This window comes from Poecilia mexicana, unplaced genomic scaffold, assembly GCF_051168715.1.
Source record: "Poecilia mexicana isolate PSO_F unplaced genomic scaffold, ASM5116871v1 scaffold_19, whole genome shotgun sequence".
NCBI lineage: Eukaryota > Metazoa > Chordata > Actinopteri > Cyprinodontiformes > Poeciliidae > Poecilia > Poecilia mexicana.
The window spans coordinates 9,698,308-9,716,486 of NW_028263388.1; the positions used below are offsets into that span (position 1 = coordinate 9,698,308).

Sequence of the window (18,179 nt, forward strand, 5' to 3'; positions counted from 1 at the left end):
ATGAAGGTGAGTCTACAGCTCTTGTAGGGTTGCATTGGTTATGATGTAGTTAAGGTATATTGAAACTACTTAAAGGATCACATAGCATGTTTTTATTTAATTTACTGCAAAGAAACTAGTGGGGCTTTTTTCAATATTGATGTTTATGTCAATAAAATAACCAATTGAACTGAGCCAATCCAAGAAAAGTGGTCAAAAATTCAGTTGTAAAAATACCAGAAGTTGTTGGTGGCCACATAAAAAAGTATCACTTCTTTGAAACTAAAGGGTACTTATCCAACGACGAGCAGATGTTAATGTACGGATAATTTTGATCTTGTGTCGATTGAAGAATATCTACAATAAGTTGTTATGGCGACAAAACACTTAGATTATTGGAATCTAATGACTTGAAGTTTTTACCCACCTCTCACAAGTGAGTCTATATCTTATATACATTTAATGAAAAGAAGAAAAAAAAAATATATATATATATTTCTCATAAGTGCTTACATAACATTTCTAATAAAGGTTGGCATTTTTTCTTCTGCAGCTGCTGTCAGCTCTTCTGCTCTTCCTGATTCCTCTATGGGTCAGCTGTGCGCCTCTTGTCCTTCCTCTGGACTGCAGTGACATCTATAACCATGATAACAGAAAACCCAGCGGAGTTTACACTATCTATCCTATTGGGGCCACTTCGGCTGTTCAGGTAGAGTAAAAGGAATATTAGAAGACGTTTAAATATTTCACAACTTTAGACTGTTCTCATAGAATAAAATGTACACAAAAAAGACACAGAACAGAATTACCTCTCCTATCACAACCCAAAAAATTCCTAAATCACAATTGTTGATTTGAAGTTTAAGTTTAGGTTGCTTAAACCTAGACATAATAGCTGTGTAAATCACAGCTGGAAACAGGTGTATCTTTGTCTTATGTCCTAACAAGTTTCTTGTATTACTATTGGATCAAATCTATTGTTTAATGAGTTATGGATTTCACAATCTATACTGGAATATTTAATGCATCAGTAACCCAAGGAAAAAGGGACCATAGGAAGGAACGTTACTGTCATATCTTTGATTTTCACATTGTTCTTTAAAGCAATGAGCTGAAGTGAATCTTAGGCTTTGCTTTCTATCGGTTCAATAGAGCTGCAGGCTTGAGCACCTTCCTGTTTGTGTCTCTGCAGGTGTTCTGTGACATGAGCTCTTTGGGAGGACGGTGGACAGTGAGTGTCTGAACTCTTCAGTTTCCTGTCATCTTCAGACAGATTGATCTTCACTGATATGACCAGTTGTTCTGCATTGAGCTTCGTTCAATGCAGAACAATCATTCTCAGTTCAATATTAGATTCAAGAACAGAATTTTCAGTTGTGTTATGGTTTGTGTGGGTTTTTTTTTTAGGTGTTCCAGAGGAGGATGGACGGCTCCGTGAACTTCTACAGGCCTTGGAATTACTACAAGGAGGGCTTTGGGATTGCTGCTGGAGAGTACTGGCTTGGTGAGACCTGAAACTGAAACAGCCGTGAAGTTTAAGAAGAACTAATAAACTATTAAAATATTGGGGGTTTTTTAGGTCTGGAAAGGCTCTTCCACTTAAGTCTCAGGAAAAAGTATGAGCTGCTGGTTGACATGGAGGATTTTGAAGGAAATAAGGCGTACGCTCGTTACTCCTCGTTCTCTGTTGGTCCAGAATCTTATGGATATACTCTGCATGTTTCTGGATTTAGTGACGGAGGTGCAGGTGAGTATGTGTTAGAGACACAGGCTCATTTATCTCTTCTCTGATAAACACAAAATAATTGTGCATAATTATCCATAATTGTACATGATTTACATTTTGTTCACATATAGAAATCTAAAAAGTTTGGTTTCCATCTACTTTGTAGAACTACCTTTCACTTTGTAAGTCTACAGACTGAGTTGTTTAAATATCCCTCTTTTCAAAAATAGCTCAGGATGGAGATCATCAGAAGACATAGATTTTCAAGTTTTGAACTGGAAAATCTAGTTCAAAACTAGATTTGAACTAGTTTTGAACTAGATTTTAACACATCAACATGTCTTGGTTTATTTCTGCCCTGGGTTGTTTTCCTGCTGGAAGGTGAACCTCTGTTCTGATGCTGCCAAAAGCACATTTGTGTTGATGGTTTTTTTAGGACGATGTGCCTCTGAATAAGATGTTTTGGATGTCGAGCAATAAATAAATAAATGTTTGCTGTGTCTGTTTGATGGCTTGTAGCAAGCTAAAAACAAGACTTTTTATGGCTTTATTTCAGTAAAGGTATTCTCTTTGTTACTCTTCCAGAAAGGCAAAATTTGTGTTGACAGATTCTCTTCTCTGAAGCTCCTCAATTAAACCTCACCTTAGCTTTTTCTGTTACCTGTCTGCCACACTCCTTGGTCTTTATGATGTTTTTTTTTCTGTGTGTGTTTTGCTCACTATGTTCACCATCACATCTCTGAGGCCCTTATACTGATATTAAATGGTAAAGGTACTAAATTACATTCAATTACTAATAGAATTGACTCCAATAATTGATTTCTGAAGGCAGTTGGTTGCATTTAGTTTCATTTTAAGACATAAAACTAGAGGGTGAAGGCAAAGACTTAAGTTATTTCTGTATAATATTTAAACTGAAATGTTTATGTGACCTAATTTCATCTCTGTTCTTTCTGCAGGAGACTCTCTAAGTCCTCATAATGGATTCAAATTTTCCACCTTTGACAAAGATCAGGACAGTTCTGAAGCAAATTGTGCTAGAAAATACCTGGGGGGGTTTTGGTACCAAGATTGTCATAAGAACAATCCCAATGGGGTTTACCGCTGGGGGGCTGATGGTACCATCTACGCTGTTGGAGTGGATTGGTCCACATGGAAAGGCTACGACTATTCATTGAAAGCCATCAGCTTTAAGATTCGCCCTGTTCAGTAAAATGGCAGCATAAATGTTTAGCAATGTCATGAGTTGTGGTTTGTGGTGGTGAGAGAGAACGCTGATGACCCAGGTTGTGATGAAGATGATGAATTTAATAATGATTGTGGCTCAGGACTAACCAGTTCAACTGAGAACTACTGACTACAGACATACGAAGACAACTGACAAGGATCTAACGAAGGACAGAGACAACAGGTGGGCTTATATTCACAGTGAGTAATTAGGGGAACTAGACACACCTGGGAAACAATTAGGGAGCAGACAGGACAACACAGAGACTCACAGGGAACAGGATCACAATAAACAGAAAAACCCCCAAAATAATCAGAAAACTTAAATCCTAACAAGCAGAGCATCACATTGTTCATGGGTTTTATTATTTCTGCAACCATCTCCTGTTTTTCATATTAAGATTTCTTTCTGTGGCTCTTATCTCAAAATCTGTGGGTTATTTTTATTGGGTAAACTCTTTTCCAATAGCAGCATCATCATTTTACCATCATAAAAATTATTTAGAGATCTTTAAGTCCTGACAATTTCGCATCTGGTATATTCACCCTAAGTTGTGCAAATGAGGTGATATACTACAAAGGAAATCATGACTCCTTGTGATAAAAGTCTAAAGTAATTATATTTTGTCAAATTAAATATGAGCTTATGTTATGTTGTTGATAGAGATTTTTGGTATTATCATTTTGTTATTACTTTAGTTCATATTCAGTCTAATGTTAATCAGTATTATTGTGATTTTTAGTTTAAAGTGTTCTCTTCCTTACGTGTGTATAAACTGACCTGGAGGTTACGACTGACTGTTTATCTTCATGTGCGATAGTCAAACTTTGTGGTTCTCAGACCTTAAATTCTTCTCGTGTTTATCTACCCATTCCTTAGTTGATAGTTTGACCTAGAGCTGAACCGGGCTCAGACCGTAGATCAGTTATCACACCTGGAACTGAGTTGCTGGTTTGTTTAGGTTAAATGTTTTACGACCTCTGTTGTTTTTCTGGCTGCTCTGCTTGTGACAATAAAACAGGGGCTCACGCGGAAGCAGATCAGAACTCTTGGGTCGGAGTAGGTGAGATTCGAAGCCACGTTGAGATCAACAGATATGAATTACTGCGACTCATCAACAGTACACAGCCAACGGCACTGTGAGAGAGCTGACTGTACTGAGAAAGATGGTTCTGCAAAACCGTGTTGTACTGGACTTCCTCACAGCCTCTCAGGGAGGTGTTTCTAAAATCATTGGCCCAACGTGCTGTACTTTTGTGCCTGATGAAACAGGAACTGGAGGAACTTAAACATTACATAGAAAGTGGAACACAAGGATCATCTCCTTTTGGTTTTCTTTCTTGGCTCACTTCCAGACCATGGTGGAATTTACTGTTGAAGCTTGAAACACCTATTCTGGGTGTTTTGATTCTTTTTTGCCTGTTCACAAGTTGCATTTTTCCTTGTCTACGAAATATGATGTTTAAAACAATTAACACAACTGTTATCAACTATCAGCTGGCAAAGGCATCTTATGAGACAACTGAAGATGACTTGTTTCGAGTTCTGATGGTTTTCTGAACAGTGATGAAGTTCTGTAATCAATAAACAGATGAATTCATTTGCTGAATGACTCCTACAACAAGTGGTTGTAGAGATGAGTAACCTGCATTTGATTTTTTGTTGTTTCTTTTATTTTTCATTTATTTCATTATATTACATTTATTCATTGTGTATTTTCTGTGTTTAGATTAGAAAAAAAAAAAACTTTTGCATTTATTGGTTCTTTTCTTTTATTTTCTATGCTTGGCTTTTGCATAAAAGTTTACACACATAGTAAAATGATAAAAAGGGGGAAATGATAGAGATTTTTGGTATTATCATTTTGTTATTACTTTAGTTCATATTCAGTCTAATGTTAATCAGTATTATTGTGATTTTTAGTTTAAAGTGTTCTCTTCCTTATGTGTGTATAAACTGACCTGGAGGTTACGACTGACTGTTTATCTTCATGTGCGATAGTCAAACTTTGTGGTTCTCAGACCTTAAATTCTTCTCGTGTTTATCTACCCATTCCTTAGTTGATAGTTTGACCTAGAGCTGAACCGGGCTCAGACCGTAGATCAGTTATCACACCTGGAACTGAGTTGCTGGTTTGTTTAGGTTAAATGTTTTACGACCTCTGTTGTTTTTCTGGCTGCTCTGCTTGTGACAATAAAACAGGGGCTCACGCGGAAGCAGATCAGAACTCTCTGTGAACGGCCTGGAGAGGCGGTTGGCGGAGATTTCTCCTTTTGCAAAAGTCTTGCCTTAAAATTCATATATGTTGTCTGTGGTTCTTTATGTAGGTTCAAGAAAAATACCTAACAGTTGTTACTGAAGGCCATGATGTGCTGGCCTTCAGTCAGAAATTAATTTCAATATAAATTCGTAGCTGAAATCATCCGAACATTTCCTTTCACTTTCTAGTCTTTTTATTCTTGGAGAGCTGCATCACAACTTCCTAATTTCAATCAATTGAAACAGTTAAATTACACCTTATTGTCTTTGGCTTTTCAGTTTTTTATAGTTTATTTATTTTCTTTTTCTGTTATCTGTTGTTGTGGAAGTTACCCAACAACACATTGCTTGACTTCCTTAAAATGTGCTATTGGTCAATTAAAAAATAATTTTATCTGCTGTGCTAGCTCTGTGTCGCATACTTTTTAATTAACTGACATAGTCACAAATTCCAGTGAAGGTTAAAAGTTATTTAAACTCTGAAGCTAACTTAAGAAGAACAATTTTACACTTCTATTTTCTGTATGTTTTTGTGGGTTAAAATGAAATATAGCCTCATTGAACACAACAAAGAATGAAAATTAATTCGTTGAGAGTGAACATTTGTGATAGTGAAAATGCTTAATGACAGGAAAGAGCTGCCTTTTCTGTGAAAATATAAGAAGTTGCATGGTTTCAGCTGAGATCATGTTTCTCCTCATTGCTGCTGGAGAATGACATCTCTGTTATATTCAGGAGAAAATGTTTAATATGCTGAATTAGTCACAGTCAGTCAATCAGTCTCATAATGCTAATAATCAGGTTGTGTGTTGCACATTTAAACACTACTGAAGTTGACCAAACCGTTTTACATTTCAGCCAAATCCAAACACAATGTTTCTGAAAATTAGGTGGCTGTGTCGCTGCCTGATCAAAACACTGCTAACCTAAATAAATTGTCTTGAAAAATGTTTAGTTATTAATTAAAATTATCTCCAACCTATATGTAGTCCTTGTATGTGAGAAATATGAAATAATATGTAAAACTGATTGAAAGAGCACAAAAATACACCTCAAAAGTTTTCACTTTGGGTTAGAGAGGATTGACTCAAATAAACATCTTATTGCTTTGTGACAATTGAATTCATCACCAAATTCTATTTACATGTTTTGTAGCCTTTTGTTGCTTTCTCATAAAAATAAAGCATTAAAGCATGGTTCAAACCTGACTGCTTTATGAAACCAGAAGCAAATTATCAGGAGCCTCACAGAGTTCAAATCAGGACACTGCTTTATTAGTTGTTTCCAGTAGGTTGCAGTATTACACAAAGCCAAAACAGAAGAGGCTTCGAGTAAAAACATCAACAATATCATGTTGGCGCCCATGTTGTTGTTCTGAATTAAAAAATAAATTCAGCTAAAGATAAAGATACTTATCAGGGTCAAGTTGTCCACCAGAACATTTTCTGAGTGGCTTCATTTTGTTTAAGGAATAACAAAACTTAAAATAAAATTTAAAAAAAGGCATTGATATAGAAAGATCCTATAATATCACACACACATACACACACACACATACACACACACACACACAAAAATCAACATTAAATGTAGAAACATAAATAGGTTGATGTCTTATTCAGTTTTTCTTACTGGATTACTAAATCACTTTTGCTTAACATAATATTTAGATTTAATTTGTTTTACAGCTATGAATAAAACCACAAAAAAGAAAAACAAAACTAAAGCTCCATCTACATCATTTTTCTAAATGATGTAAAGAAACAGATTGATTTAATGTTCCACCTGCCATACACTAATTTTTGACAAACTGATAGAGAATGAAGAGGCATGAGTCAGTCAGCTGTTACCTCTACAAAATATGATCAGATTGTGAAGTTTAGCATACAGAGATATTTAACAGAAACCGTAAACATGGAAAAGAAAGTAAGATAATAAAAACAGTTTTCCTCCAGTCAAATCAGAACGATGAATGTACTCTGCCCTCTGCTGGTGGAACATTTATTAAAACTAGATCAGTGCAGAGTACTAACACATGTTCACTAAGGATCTTTGACTGTGTACGCATGCAATTTTACATCGTCATTACAAAGTAGACCAGGGTACATCTGCAAATTGATTGCAAGGGAGCTCAAAACCTTTTGTAAGGAAAAATAATATTCACTGTAAATTTATTGGAGAAAGGAGAAAGGTTGATATTTCAGATGAAAATATATAAAAAAATTTTGCAAACATTTTTTTAAGCCTAAAAATAGAAATAAAAATAATGGTTCTTCAAAAATGACAACAAATTTCCCAGAGCTGATATTTATCAAAAATATAAATACACCTGTGTAAATTGCATGACTACTTAAAATAATTGACCTGTCATTTTGGGAAAACTTTGGTTTGTTCCTTTTCAATTAACTTGATCAATAGGCTTTAAGAATTTACCAGAACTAAATATCGTCACCTGCCTATAATAATAGCCTAACTCTTTTTTTTTTTTTTTTTGCCAAAAGTAATTTCAGTCACTGTTTGCCAATGACTGATTGTTTTTTTCAAAAATCATTTTTGACTTATTCCATTATTTCAGACAATACATATTTACAGTGCAAATTCAGCCCATAGTTCTGGTGGTTCAGCTAAATATGGATTTTGATAGCATCTTTATCAGCTGTGCAATTGGTTCTATCTGAAATTAACTATCAGATCTAAGAGCGGTTTGAAGCTCAGCTGTTGACCTTTGAAGTGCGAACCTGCAGATTTGTGGAACAACCTTCAGCAGATAACAGCTGCTGCGTTCAGTGCTGGGAGACTTTCTGAGCCGTAGAGCACCGCTCAGGTCAATAAACAATCACAAACTTTCTCTGCTTGGTGCTGAAGCTTCTCTGTCTAAAGGTGGGTAAAAACTACCTGTGTTCCTAAATATTTTTCTTTTCTTTTCTTTCTCTTCATCAGTAAATCTGTCTGTGCTTCCCAGAAATCTTCAGATCCAAGGCGGAAGACTGATTTCAGATTAGATTTAATGTTCAAAAGGAAGGTTGAATAAGACGAAATATATCTGATGCAAAGTTTCACAGAAACTATCACTTTTCCCATCTGATATTTTCTGACAAAAAACATATTTTTTTATTTTATATTTTACCTTTTCGCCATGTTTTGCAACAATTAGAGATTACTATGCTTACGATTATTTTCTTGGTAACGTGCGACAACAGTGTTTAGATATAAATTATTCCTTAAAGTAATTTATGCTATTTGCTTTCTTTTTAAGTCCAACCACTCTTCTTTACCCGATGCAATAGTTGATACATGGCAATAAATATTTGCAAGGAAATATTAACTTTTTTCAATGTTTTATTTTTTTTAAAACTTTACCAAATTTGCAAGATAAGAAAATACAACATACATGTTGCTTATTTCCTCCTTTTTTATTACTATTTTGTAATATGACTTCCCTACAGACTGCAGCACATTTTGATAATTAAATGAATGATCTGAAGCTACACAGCTGACTGATAATTATTTGTTTTCTCCTGCGATGTAGGCAGCATGGCAGCCAGGAGGTGTTCAGCTCTTCAGGTGGCGCTGATCGTTCTGCTCGTCATCATGACAGCCGTCTGTGTGGCACTGATTGTAGTGCTGACCACTGGCAAAAAAGACGCAGGTAAATACACATGAAGCTGAAACATTTATAATCTGTGTCCAGTTCGCTAAAAACAGCCGAGACATTCAGGGAATTCAACTGTGTCGTGTCGTTATGAGATTTTTTTTAAAAACCTGACGCAGAAACATACAGACATTAACCAGAGAAAACAAAGAAAAATTATTCAATTTAACACATTTAAAAGCCAATATTTACATTTGGCAAAAAATAAAATAATAATTAATACATTTTCTCACTGCGTGATGCTGGTTGTTCTCTGCTGAATGTTTCAGCACATGTATTTGTTGATTTTGAAAATCTAAACCTGACGAATTGCATAAAAATGTATCTGCAGAGTTGAATCTAACTATAAGCTTGACAATAGTCGTTTCGTCTCAGTCTGTATCTCTGTCCTCCAGCCCCAGGGCCTCAGGGCACGCCTTACCTGATTGGAGTAGGACGATCTGACTGCACCGGACCGCCAGCTGAAATCCCTCTGGTCAGTACCAAACCATACCAAATATTTAAAAGTGTTCTGTATGAAATGTTTTGCTCATATTAGTTTACAAAGCTTTGGAAGGAAAGTTCAGAGCTGAACAAAAACCATGCTTCGGTTTCTTTCTTTACATAATAACATTTGCTTTTTAATCTCCATGTTTGGTTTTAGTTACTTTAAGGCAACATTAAGTTCAAAAAGCACATGCAGTTGCTAAACATGTACTGAAAGTTTTATAGTGTTTTTTGGGAACAATTAAAATCTGGAAGTCAATTGCATCTATAGGATCACTGTCATCTACAATCAGCACACTTGCCAGTGTTTTGGTCCTCTATTTGCTGCTGAAACAGCTCTGATTAGGTATAAACTTTTCTGGATTTCTGAAGGGCCGCTGTGGTACCTGCAAATGCTTTTTAATTCCTGGAATGTGTGTGGTCACAGTGGGTCACTCTTCATTGACCACCACATATTGCTTGATTGAACCTGAGGCCCATTCATCACCTCAAACACATTGTTTTGCTTGTCAGATCAGCCTTTTGGCAGGGAGCATTACCCTGCTGAAAGAGGCACCGCCTACCAGAGTGAAGTGTTTGACTGTGGTCTGTGATAGGCGGTCAGGAAAATTTCACGAGTTTCAGGACCAATATTTTGACCTAGAAGCAGGTCACATCCCATTTCATCTACCAACTGCATCTTCTTCAGGATGTGGTTGTTCGACGTTCAAACGGTTTGCCTGATAAGATTGTCTGTCGATACCATCCCTGTTAAATCAAATTGAATACACCCCCAGTCCATTATCACAAGTCTGCTTGTGAACCAGCTTAAATCAAAATCAACCCATCCCAGGTTGCGAATCTTTCATTTTAAATTAGTGCATTTTGCTTCTGGAATCTGTTTATCACAATTATTCCGATACCTTTTCATTTTATAAAGAAATAGTTTCAATAGTTGCTGTTGAGAACCTTTCTATTCATTGCTGGTCTTCTGGTGAGTTTTCTGATTGGTTTCAACACAACATTGGACTAAATGTCTTCGCAGTGGAATCTTTTATGGTTTCCGTTTATGTAATAAGTCCATAAACATCATTATTTACTGGCACTTTGAAATTATAACAGAATTAAAATGTTGCACTGATAATGACATGTTCAATCTCAGATATCCTACAGGATAAGGGCAAAGTCCGAAAAGTTAATCCCTAAACATCCTGAAATTTTCTGTCCAATCCCAGACACCACCAGCGCTGACAAAACAGAAAATCAGATACAGACAATAACAGCAGAGCCTGTCTGAGGTCACAATTTCATTCAGGGTTAATTTCTCAGGGCCATTGGTTGTTGACTTCTTATCTGTTAGTTATCAGCAGTTTATCATTGAAAAACTCCTTTGGCTCTGACGTTTGAATGGTCCACACATCTGAAGCAGGCAAACAACATCATAAGAAGGAAAGTCGGTAGAAGTCAGAACGCCCCTTTAACTGATTGGGTGTGTTAGACTGATATCCTTTATGGTGACGCGTCAGAAATCTTGCACGACACATGTGCTGAGATACCAGAAAACAGGAGAGGAGATGTCGGAGTGTGTTAAAGTGAAGGGGTTGGATCAGAAAGCAACCTGATAAAGACTTTCTAATCTGATTAGAAGACAGCAGACACATGTTTCAGTTCAGATGGAAGCAATCATTAAATCTCATATCCGCAGTTTATTTCAGTTTTAGTTGTCATAATCCAAAAAAATTATACACTCATAAGTGTGAGATTAAACACATTTTGAGTCGTACGCTGTGCTGCAGGATCTGTCTGGAACTGATTCGGGATTCTTTGGAAATTCCAAATTAAAACAGTTTCCGTAACAGATTATCATATTGTATTCCCACATTATGCCACCAGGAATCAAGATACCCAAACCCCCTATTTCACTTGCCCAATCACTGTTCCTTCCTGCAGGCACTGGGCTAAAGCATAGGAGGCTTTTGATAGCTTTTCTGCTGAGCCTGACCAAGCCCCAGGTTTTGACCAACAGGTTCCTGCTGATAGGCCTTTAAGCAGGTGACCTGGTCTACCCTCATCTGGATGGTGTTGACTAATTTTTCCAGCCATTCTTCAAGCTAGCTGAATCTCTTGTAGGTTAGCATTCTACCCTGAGGCTAATTTATCCTCAAGAGATCATATCAGGAGCCTGAGACAGATTCAGAACTCTACAGAAGATTGAAAACAAAACCATGAGGTTTTGGCAGTATCTTTGGATCCTCTATTAGGAGTCGGATAAGTTTGATAATAGCAGGTGAACCGTCCAAAACATTTGTGTTGCTATAGAAACAGGGAAAACCATACAGCTGAATGTTCACCTGTTATTCAACTCCACTCTTAACACTGCGCCAGAGAACACAGACTGAACTTAAAGCTCATCTTTAAGTGCACAAGCGTTGATCACCACTGCCCACAATTCTGTGAGGGTAAATGCTAGAATTATCCTCCTAACATGATCCTCCTCCCAAAACGTGTTTTTTCTGTGTATCTCAGATGGGCTATGCAAACCCTCAACAAACAGCTGCAGGAATACACACACGTCTGTACAGTCGAGCCTTCATCATCGACGACGGGAGTCGAAGAGTTGTGTTCGTCACCGCTGATGTCGGGATGGTTTCTCAGAGGCTGCAGCTGGAGGTAAACAGACACACACACCCACACACACACACACATCTTCTACTTTGTGTACAGAGAAATGATGGACTAAATGCCTTACACAGATTGTGTTGTTATTATCCCCATATTGTGCATACTGTTATTTACTATGTGTGTTTTCTTCAAAATGTCTCTTCTGCTGCTGTAACGCAACAATTTCCCATAGGTAAATACCAAATGACCACTTTTATTCTGCTCCACACACATTCATAGACAAATAAACAATAAAAAAAAATGACATGATTGCAAGCAAAGAGAAGGAATTGAGTGGGTTAGGTTTGTACATCTTACCTACATAAATCATAGTGAAGGCTTACGATGCTGCTTTTACTGTCCAGATTAGTTTGAATTCACAACCTGGTTGATGTCAGGATTATAGTTCCTGTACAAATTTCTGTGTTTTCAGGTTCTTCAGGCACTGAAGGAGAAGTACGGAGACTTGTACAGACATGACAACGTAGTTCTGAGTGGGACACACACCCACTGCGGACCGGCAGGCTATTTCCAGTACACACTTTTTATGCTCACTAGTAAGGGGTACATCAAGGCAGCTGTGGAGCCTCTGGTCAACGGCATCGTTAAGGTTCGTGTGGACCAGAGAGGTCTGGTTCCTGTTACCTAAAATAATGTATTTCAGTTTTGTTTTGTTTTTCTGATATACAACAACAACAAAAAAACATATCATCTGTAACATCTTCATAGTTATTTAACTAATTTAAATCTTATTTCAGAGCATAGACATAGCTCACAGTAACATGAAGCCGGGCAGGATTTACAGGAACAGAGGGGAGCTGGATGACAGCAGCCTGAACAGAAGTCCTCACTCCTACATGAACAACCCAAAGGATGAACGGAAAAGGTATGAATGGATGAAAACAGTAAAAGAGATAGAGATCAACATTTCTTGCCTTTCTCGCCTGGTTTTACGTCTTTTGTTCATCTTGTTTCATTATGACGACACTGGTCGACTGTGTTAATGGGTCTGTCTTGTTGATGTTTAGCTTTTTTTTTTTTCTGTACATTCTCCAAACATTTTTGAAAAAGGTTTGGAGAATGTACTTTATTTTTATTCACATATCAAATTGACCATTAGGTGTTTTAAATTGTTAGCACATGTTAGGTTAAATCATTAGATGAAACCCAGGATATTTAGGGTTAGGACATCTGTCTGCACCAATAAAGAGATGTATCCAGATATTAATGAGTACTAACTTTTCAGGTACGAGTCGAACACAGACAAAGACGTGTTGGTGCTGAAGTTCACAGATCTGGATGGCGACGGGATTGGTATGATTAGGTAAAGATGTTTTTTTTTTTTATTTAGAAGAGCAAATGCATAATTATGTTCCCTTCTAAAGAAAGTATATCTTCAGTTTTAATATTGTGTAAATTATTGATGAGTATATTCATTTTGGATTATCAACCAGGGTTATTGCACTCTTTTGTTTTGACGACAGCCTGAACTGTTACAGATCATTTTTGCACCATAGAAACTGAAGGGGACCTCGTAAACTTTTAGGTTTTTATCGGACTTCTGTCTTTTAGAATCGACCACAAACTAGCATCCAACTTGTGTCTCTAAACGTATATGTCAGATTTTCATATTCTCCATTAGAATCATTCACAAATAAACCTTTCTAAACTTCATCAGTTTAAATTTGATTTCACGTTCCACTCAGCCAACCAGCTTTCTGCAGAGTAAAAATTTCAAATATTTTTCTGTTAATATCTGTTAAGAAAAAATATTGTAAAACAGTTTAAAGTTGAATATGTGCATGTAGATAACAGTTAATTGTGACCTCTCCTAACATGAAGCTTCTATGTCCACAGCTGGTTTGCTGTGCATGCTGTCAGCATGAACTACACCAATCGCATGGTGAGCAGCGATAACATGGGCTATGCTTCCTACCTGCTGGAGGAGGACAAGAACCCTGGAGAGCTGCCTGGACAGGTGCAGGACACACTCATTACTTTGTAATAAATTTATAAGGGAGATTCAAAGACAAGCCCCACTGGTCTGTTTTTCCCCACTGGTTGATTTTACTGATGAGTTGAGCCTCTGTTTGTAACTATTCAACAAGCAGCACATCTGTTCAGACTGGCATTTGAGTCTATTGCATCTCTCCTAACTTGCCTGTTACTTTATTTCAAATAGTCTATTTTCGTGGAAGTTTACACTGCAGCTCTCGTACTTGTATGTTTTCAGGGAGGTTTTGTCGCGGGTTTCTCCTCCAGTAACCTTGGCGACGTCACTCCAAACACCAGAGGACCTTATTGTGTGAACACTGGGCTACCCTGTGACTATCTCAACAGTTCCTGCCCAGTTGGCGGGGTAAAAAAAATACACACCGTATAAAAATACACACAACTGCCATCTTTAAAAGCTGAGCACTAAGTGCGTCTCTTTCAGACTAAAATGTGTCAGGCATTCGGGCCAGGAAAAGACATGTTTGACAGCACAAGGATCATTGGACACAACATCTACTTGAAGGCCAAGGTATATTACAAGGTTTTTGTGAAAGCAGAAGCTCACATTCAAAATGTTCTACAAAAAAAAGTGTCTGATGGTGTGCTGCTGCCCCCTGCAGGAATTGTATGCGAATGCAGTGGAAGAGGTCACAGGTCCAGTTCGGTTTGCTCATCAGTGGGTCAACATGACGGCCGTGACTGTCAAGGTCAACGACACGCACACGGTCAGGAGACACGCATAAAACATATTTAGAATGATCATAATTATTAAATAAAGTTTAGGACCTGATGTATTTATTTTGTACATGGTTTTTTTAATACAACTCAAGCACCCTTTGCATTCAGATTTGTTAAAATATTATATTTGAATTTGTAATTAATTTTTTTTATTAGATAGACTTTTTCAAATCATCCTTTATTGCAAATGCTTCATTTCTGAAAGGAATGTTGTTATTTTGCAAATTGCTTCTATCTGTATTTTTAGTTTTGTGCAACATGTCTTAGATAAATCTGGTGACAGAAGCCGGAGTGATAGGATGTTTAATAGAATAAACTTTTAGTAAAATCATGATTTTATAGATTATTATGAATATATGAGTTTACTAATTCAAACTCTGCCTCCACTAGATTTTTTTCTGCTACCACAAAATATATCGACAGTATGTGTGCTGTTTTTTTTTTTTTAGGTCAGCACATGTAAACCAGCTCTGGGTCACAGTTTTGCAGCAGGAACGATAGACGGGGGAGGAGACTTGAATTTCACTCAAGGTGATTTTATTGTCGTCTTGCTCTCATTTAAATCTCATTATGAAACGTCGCCCTTTCCCCTCATTTGTGACTCTCGCTGCGCGTGAAGGCGCTGTGGAAGGAGACCCCTTCTGGGACGGGATCAGGGATGCTCTGGTGGGGCCGCCGTCCAACCAGACAAAGGAATGTCATCATCCCAAACCCATCCTCTTCAGCACAGGCGAGGTGAAACGTAGCAGAATTCAGATGACCAGACGCAGTATAAACAAATGATATTTGTGATACTCAGTCATTTTGTGAACGCTTGCTCTTCTGTTTACTTAAGAGATCGAAAATGTGAAGCATTCTGAGCGTTTTTGTGTTTTCGTGGCGTTCAGATGAACTGGCCTCTGCCGTGGCATCCTCAGATTGTGGATGTTCAGATCATCACTGTCGGATCCGTGGCCGTTGTCGCCGTCCCTGGAGAAATGACGTAACGATACTTTTACCTCAGTTGACCATAAAGAAGCCGACTGCGAACCGCAAGTTTGTCGGTAGCACTGCTGCTTATATGCTCTTTATTTATGTGGTTGCTTCCACAGCACCATGTCAGGAAGGAGGCTGCGAGAAGCGGTCAAGAAAGTGAGCGCCGACATGGACGCAAATGTTTTTGCAGCTCGTTCTGTGGCTTTATGCTGAGGTCTTAACACACGTTGTTGTTTATCAGGAGCTGACGTCGGTGAGCACCTTCAGGAACTCAGAGGTGGTGATTGCCGGACTTAGTAACGTCTACACTCACTACATAACCACGTACGAGGAGTACCAGGTATTTGATCAGTCGTCAGATGTGTCGTCTTAAAATCAGTCTGCCATGCAGACAAGATCGAGACAAAATGTGAACGATTCATAGCGGGGGGTCTAAATGAACCTAAATCAAGTGTTTAAGACACTAAGTCCTATTACGTCTTACATACGACTTCAGCAAATTTAGTTATCGGTGAGAGTTTTTTTGATTTTCTTCATGGCCTGATAGTTGTCTCTAGTTACTTTCTGATATAGCCCAACAAATTTCCACCCGTGTGTTGCAGGTGCAGCGATATGAAGGAGCGTCCACCATCTACGGTCCACACACACTCACCGCTTACCTGCACAAGTACCGTGAACTGGCCAAAGCCATCGCCCAGGTGTGGTCAGGCAGTGAATACGTTTGATGTGATCTTAAAAAACATTTAAATAAGTTTTTAGTTAGGGATGTTCTTCCTCATCACTGGTCAATTCTAACTGGTGAAGATACTGACGTTTTAAGTGATCAATGTTACAGTTAGGAGGACAGTGTATTTTTTTTTAAACTGGTAAAGGGAAGAAATAAATAAATAAAAAATCACCTCTCTAGACTGGATGTTAGGTTATCAGAAAAAAAGTTGTGTGCAGTTTTTTTTTTTTGAAAGAGTTTTTAAAAACTAAAATTTTGCAAAGAGTTGCTCTGACATCTGGATTTTACCAAGATTTTAGAAAATCATGAATGGTTGAAAATCTCAGATGTTCGACGCTTTAATGACGAATATAAAAAAAAAAATCAAACGCATGAAACTCCCACGACTGCACAGATGTTTTTTGTGTTTTCAGGACAAAGTGTCAGAGCTGCCTGTTGGCCCTGAGCCTCCCTTCTTCACAAGCAACCTCTTTAACTTAATGGCTCCAGCAGCGGTGGACAGGAAGCCTGTGAACAGCAGCTTCGGAGACGTTCTGGAGCAAGTCCTTCCCGTCTACAGGCAGGTAAGAGTCCCTATATGCATATATTTATATGCAGATATATTTTTTTATGTACATATCTAAATTAAACTCTGCATCATTTTTTTTTAGGGTGACATCGTCTCAGTCACATTTGTAGCAGGAAATCCTCGACATTCAGGAGACATTGTAAGGAAAGAGTTTGTTTTTTGTTAGTTTTTTTTCTGCAGCAGACGCTGTTGATTTTTTACCTTTTTTGCAGAACTGTTGTGAGACTGTCTTCATCCTTACTACTTGTTTTTCTTTGTTGCAGAGAGACCAGACGTTTGTCACAGTGGAGATTTACGATAACAGAACAGAAAACTGGGAGGTTGTTTACAATGATGCGTCGTGGGAGACCAGGTAATGTAATATAAAAATAAAAAACATTTCAATGTTCTTAAACATGAAGAGGATACTTAGCCGAAACTTGCGTCAGTGTAGTTTAGTGTGGTTTGTTAGTATTTTTTTTTCCCATTTGTGACTTAATACTATAGGAGGTTTGGAAATGTTCCTTTTCAACAGTTTTGAGTTGGGACCTAGCAATTTCAGGCCACAAATTGCAAGAGAAAACCTTTTTATTTTTTTTGTAGGTGTACAAAGTTTGACCACGGCATGCTCTAAAACCAAACATATTTACTTTAGACCTGAGACTAAAGTTAGCCTCTGCTGTAACTTCTGCAGGTTTCACTGGCTAAAGGGCTCGAATCGACAGAACAACGCCACAGTCGAGTGGTTCATCCCCTCCTCCGCTCCTGCTGGCTCCTACAGGATCAGACACTTCGGACATTACAAAGAGCTGAAAGGCCTGAGTCCCGTCATCACGCCATACGAAGGCTCGTCCGACGTCTTCTCGGTCGGGTCCAGCTACTATCACTCACATGACCAGCCGGTCCACAACCACAACTCTTGATCGCAGAAGAACTTCCTCCATCGGGATCTCAGAAACGTTTGTTTGGATTTAAGGAGTGAGACGCAACACATTTAGAAAAATAATATTTCTAAATAACAAATTATGAAATATAAATTTATTGCTTTGTGTATATTGGTAAGAATATTTTGTTGTCCTTGATTCTGTAGCATTTCCATTAAAACAATTGTAATTTTCTGTTTCTTTTATTTCTCTCCTCACATGTTTGTTCTGTTTGTCTTTGCAGATGTTTTATCCTATTATCTTTTTTTTTTCTTTGTTAAAATCTCTCACTTATTCCTAAACC

The 18,179-nt window shown here is 37.7% G+C and overlaps 2 protein-coding genes across 2 annotated transcripts; both read left to right on the forward strand.

The window, feature by feature from the left end:
• Nucleotides 1-5,232, forward strand: LOC106909296 (microfibril-associated glycoprotein 4-like). The gene is made up of 6 exons (XM_088001046.1): nt 1-23; nt 511-688; nt 1,172-1,210; nt 1,387-1,483; nt 1,559-1,726; nt 2,665-5,232. Exons 1-6 carry the CDS (start codon nt 1-3, stop codon nt 2,916-2,918), a joined length of 759 nt encoding a protein of 252 aa, XP_087857172.1. The 3' UTR covers nt 2,919-5,232.
• Nucleotides 5,233-8,726: 3,494 nt separating this feature from the next.
• Nucleotides 8,727-18,070, forward strand: asah2 (N-acylsphingosine amidohydrolase 2). Its single transcript, XM_014975641.2, has 20 exons — nt 8,727-8,841; nt 9,240-9,319; nt 11,836-11,979; nt 12,404-12,580; nt 12,729-12,856; nt 13,217-13,294; nt 13,828-13,948; nt 14,204-14,329; nt 14,408-14,494; nt 14,586-14,690; nt 15,153-15,234; nt 15,323-15,438; nt 15,591-15,685; nt 15,795-15,834; nt 15,920-16,018; nt 16,281-16,376; nt 16,819-16,968; nt 17,056-17,112; nt 17,237-17,325; nt 17,647-18,070. Exons 1-20 carry the CDS (start codon nt 8,727-8,729, stop codon nt 17,873-17,875), a joined length of 2,214 nt encoding a protein of 737 aa, XP_014831127.2. The 3' UTR covers nt 17,876-18,070.
• The last annotated feature ends 109 nt before the right edge of the window (nt 18,071-18,179 follow it).

Excerpts from the sequence above, each read along its gene's own strand:
- LOC106909296 (XM_088001046.1), top strand. The coding sequence starts at position 1 with ATGAAGGTGAGTCTACAGCTCTT. Across the intron at positions 1,211-1,386 it reads CTTTGGGAGGACGGTGGACA|GTGTTCCAGAGGAGGATGGA; the intron begins GTGAGTGTCTGA and ends TTTTTTTTTTAG. Across the intron at positions 1,727-2,664 it reads ATTTAGTGACGGAGGTGCAG|GAGACTCTCTAAGTCCTCAT; the intron begins GTGAGTATGTGT and ends TTCTTTCTGCAG.
- asah2 (XM_014975641.2), top strand. The coding sequence starts at position 8,727 with ATGGCAGCCAGGAGGTGTTCAGCTCTTCAGGTGGCGCTGATCGTTCTG. Across the intron at positions 8,842-9,239 it reads CACTGGCAAAAAAGACGCAG|CCCCAGGGCCTCAGGGCACG; the intron begins GTAAATACACAT and ends TCTGTCCTCCAG. Across the intron at positions 15,439-15,590 it reads TCCTCTTCAGCACAGGCGAG|ATGAACTGGCCTCTGCCGTG; the intron begins GTGAAACGTAGC and ends CGTGGCGTTCAG.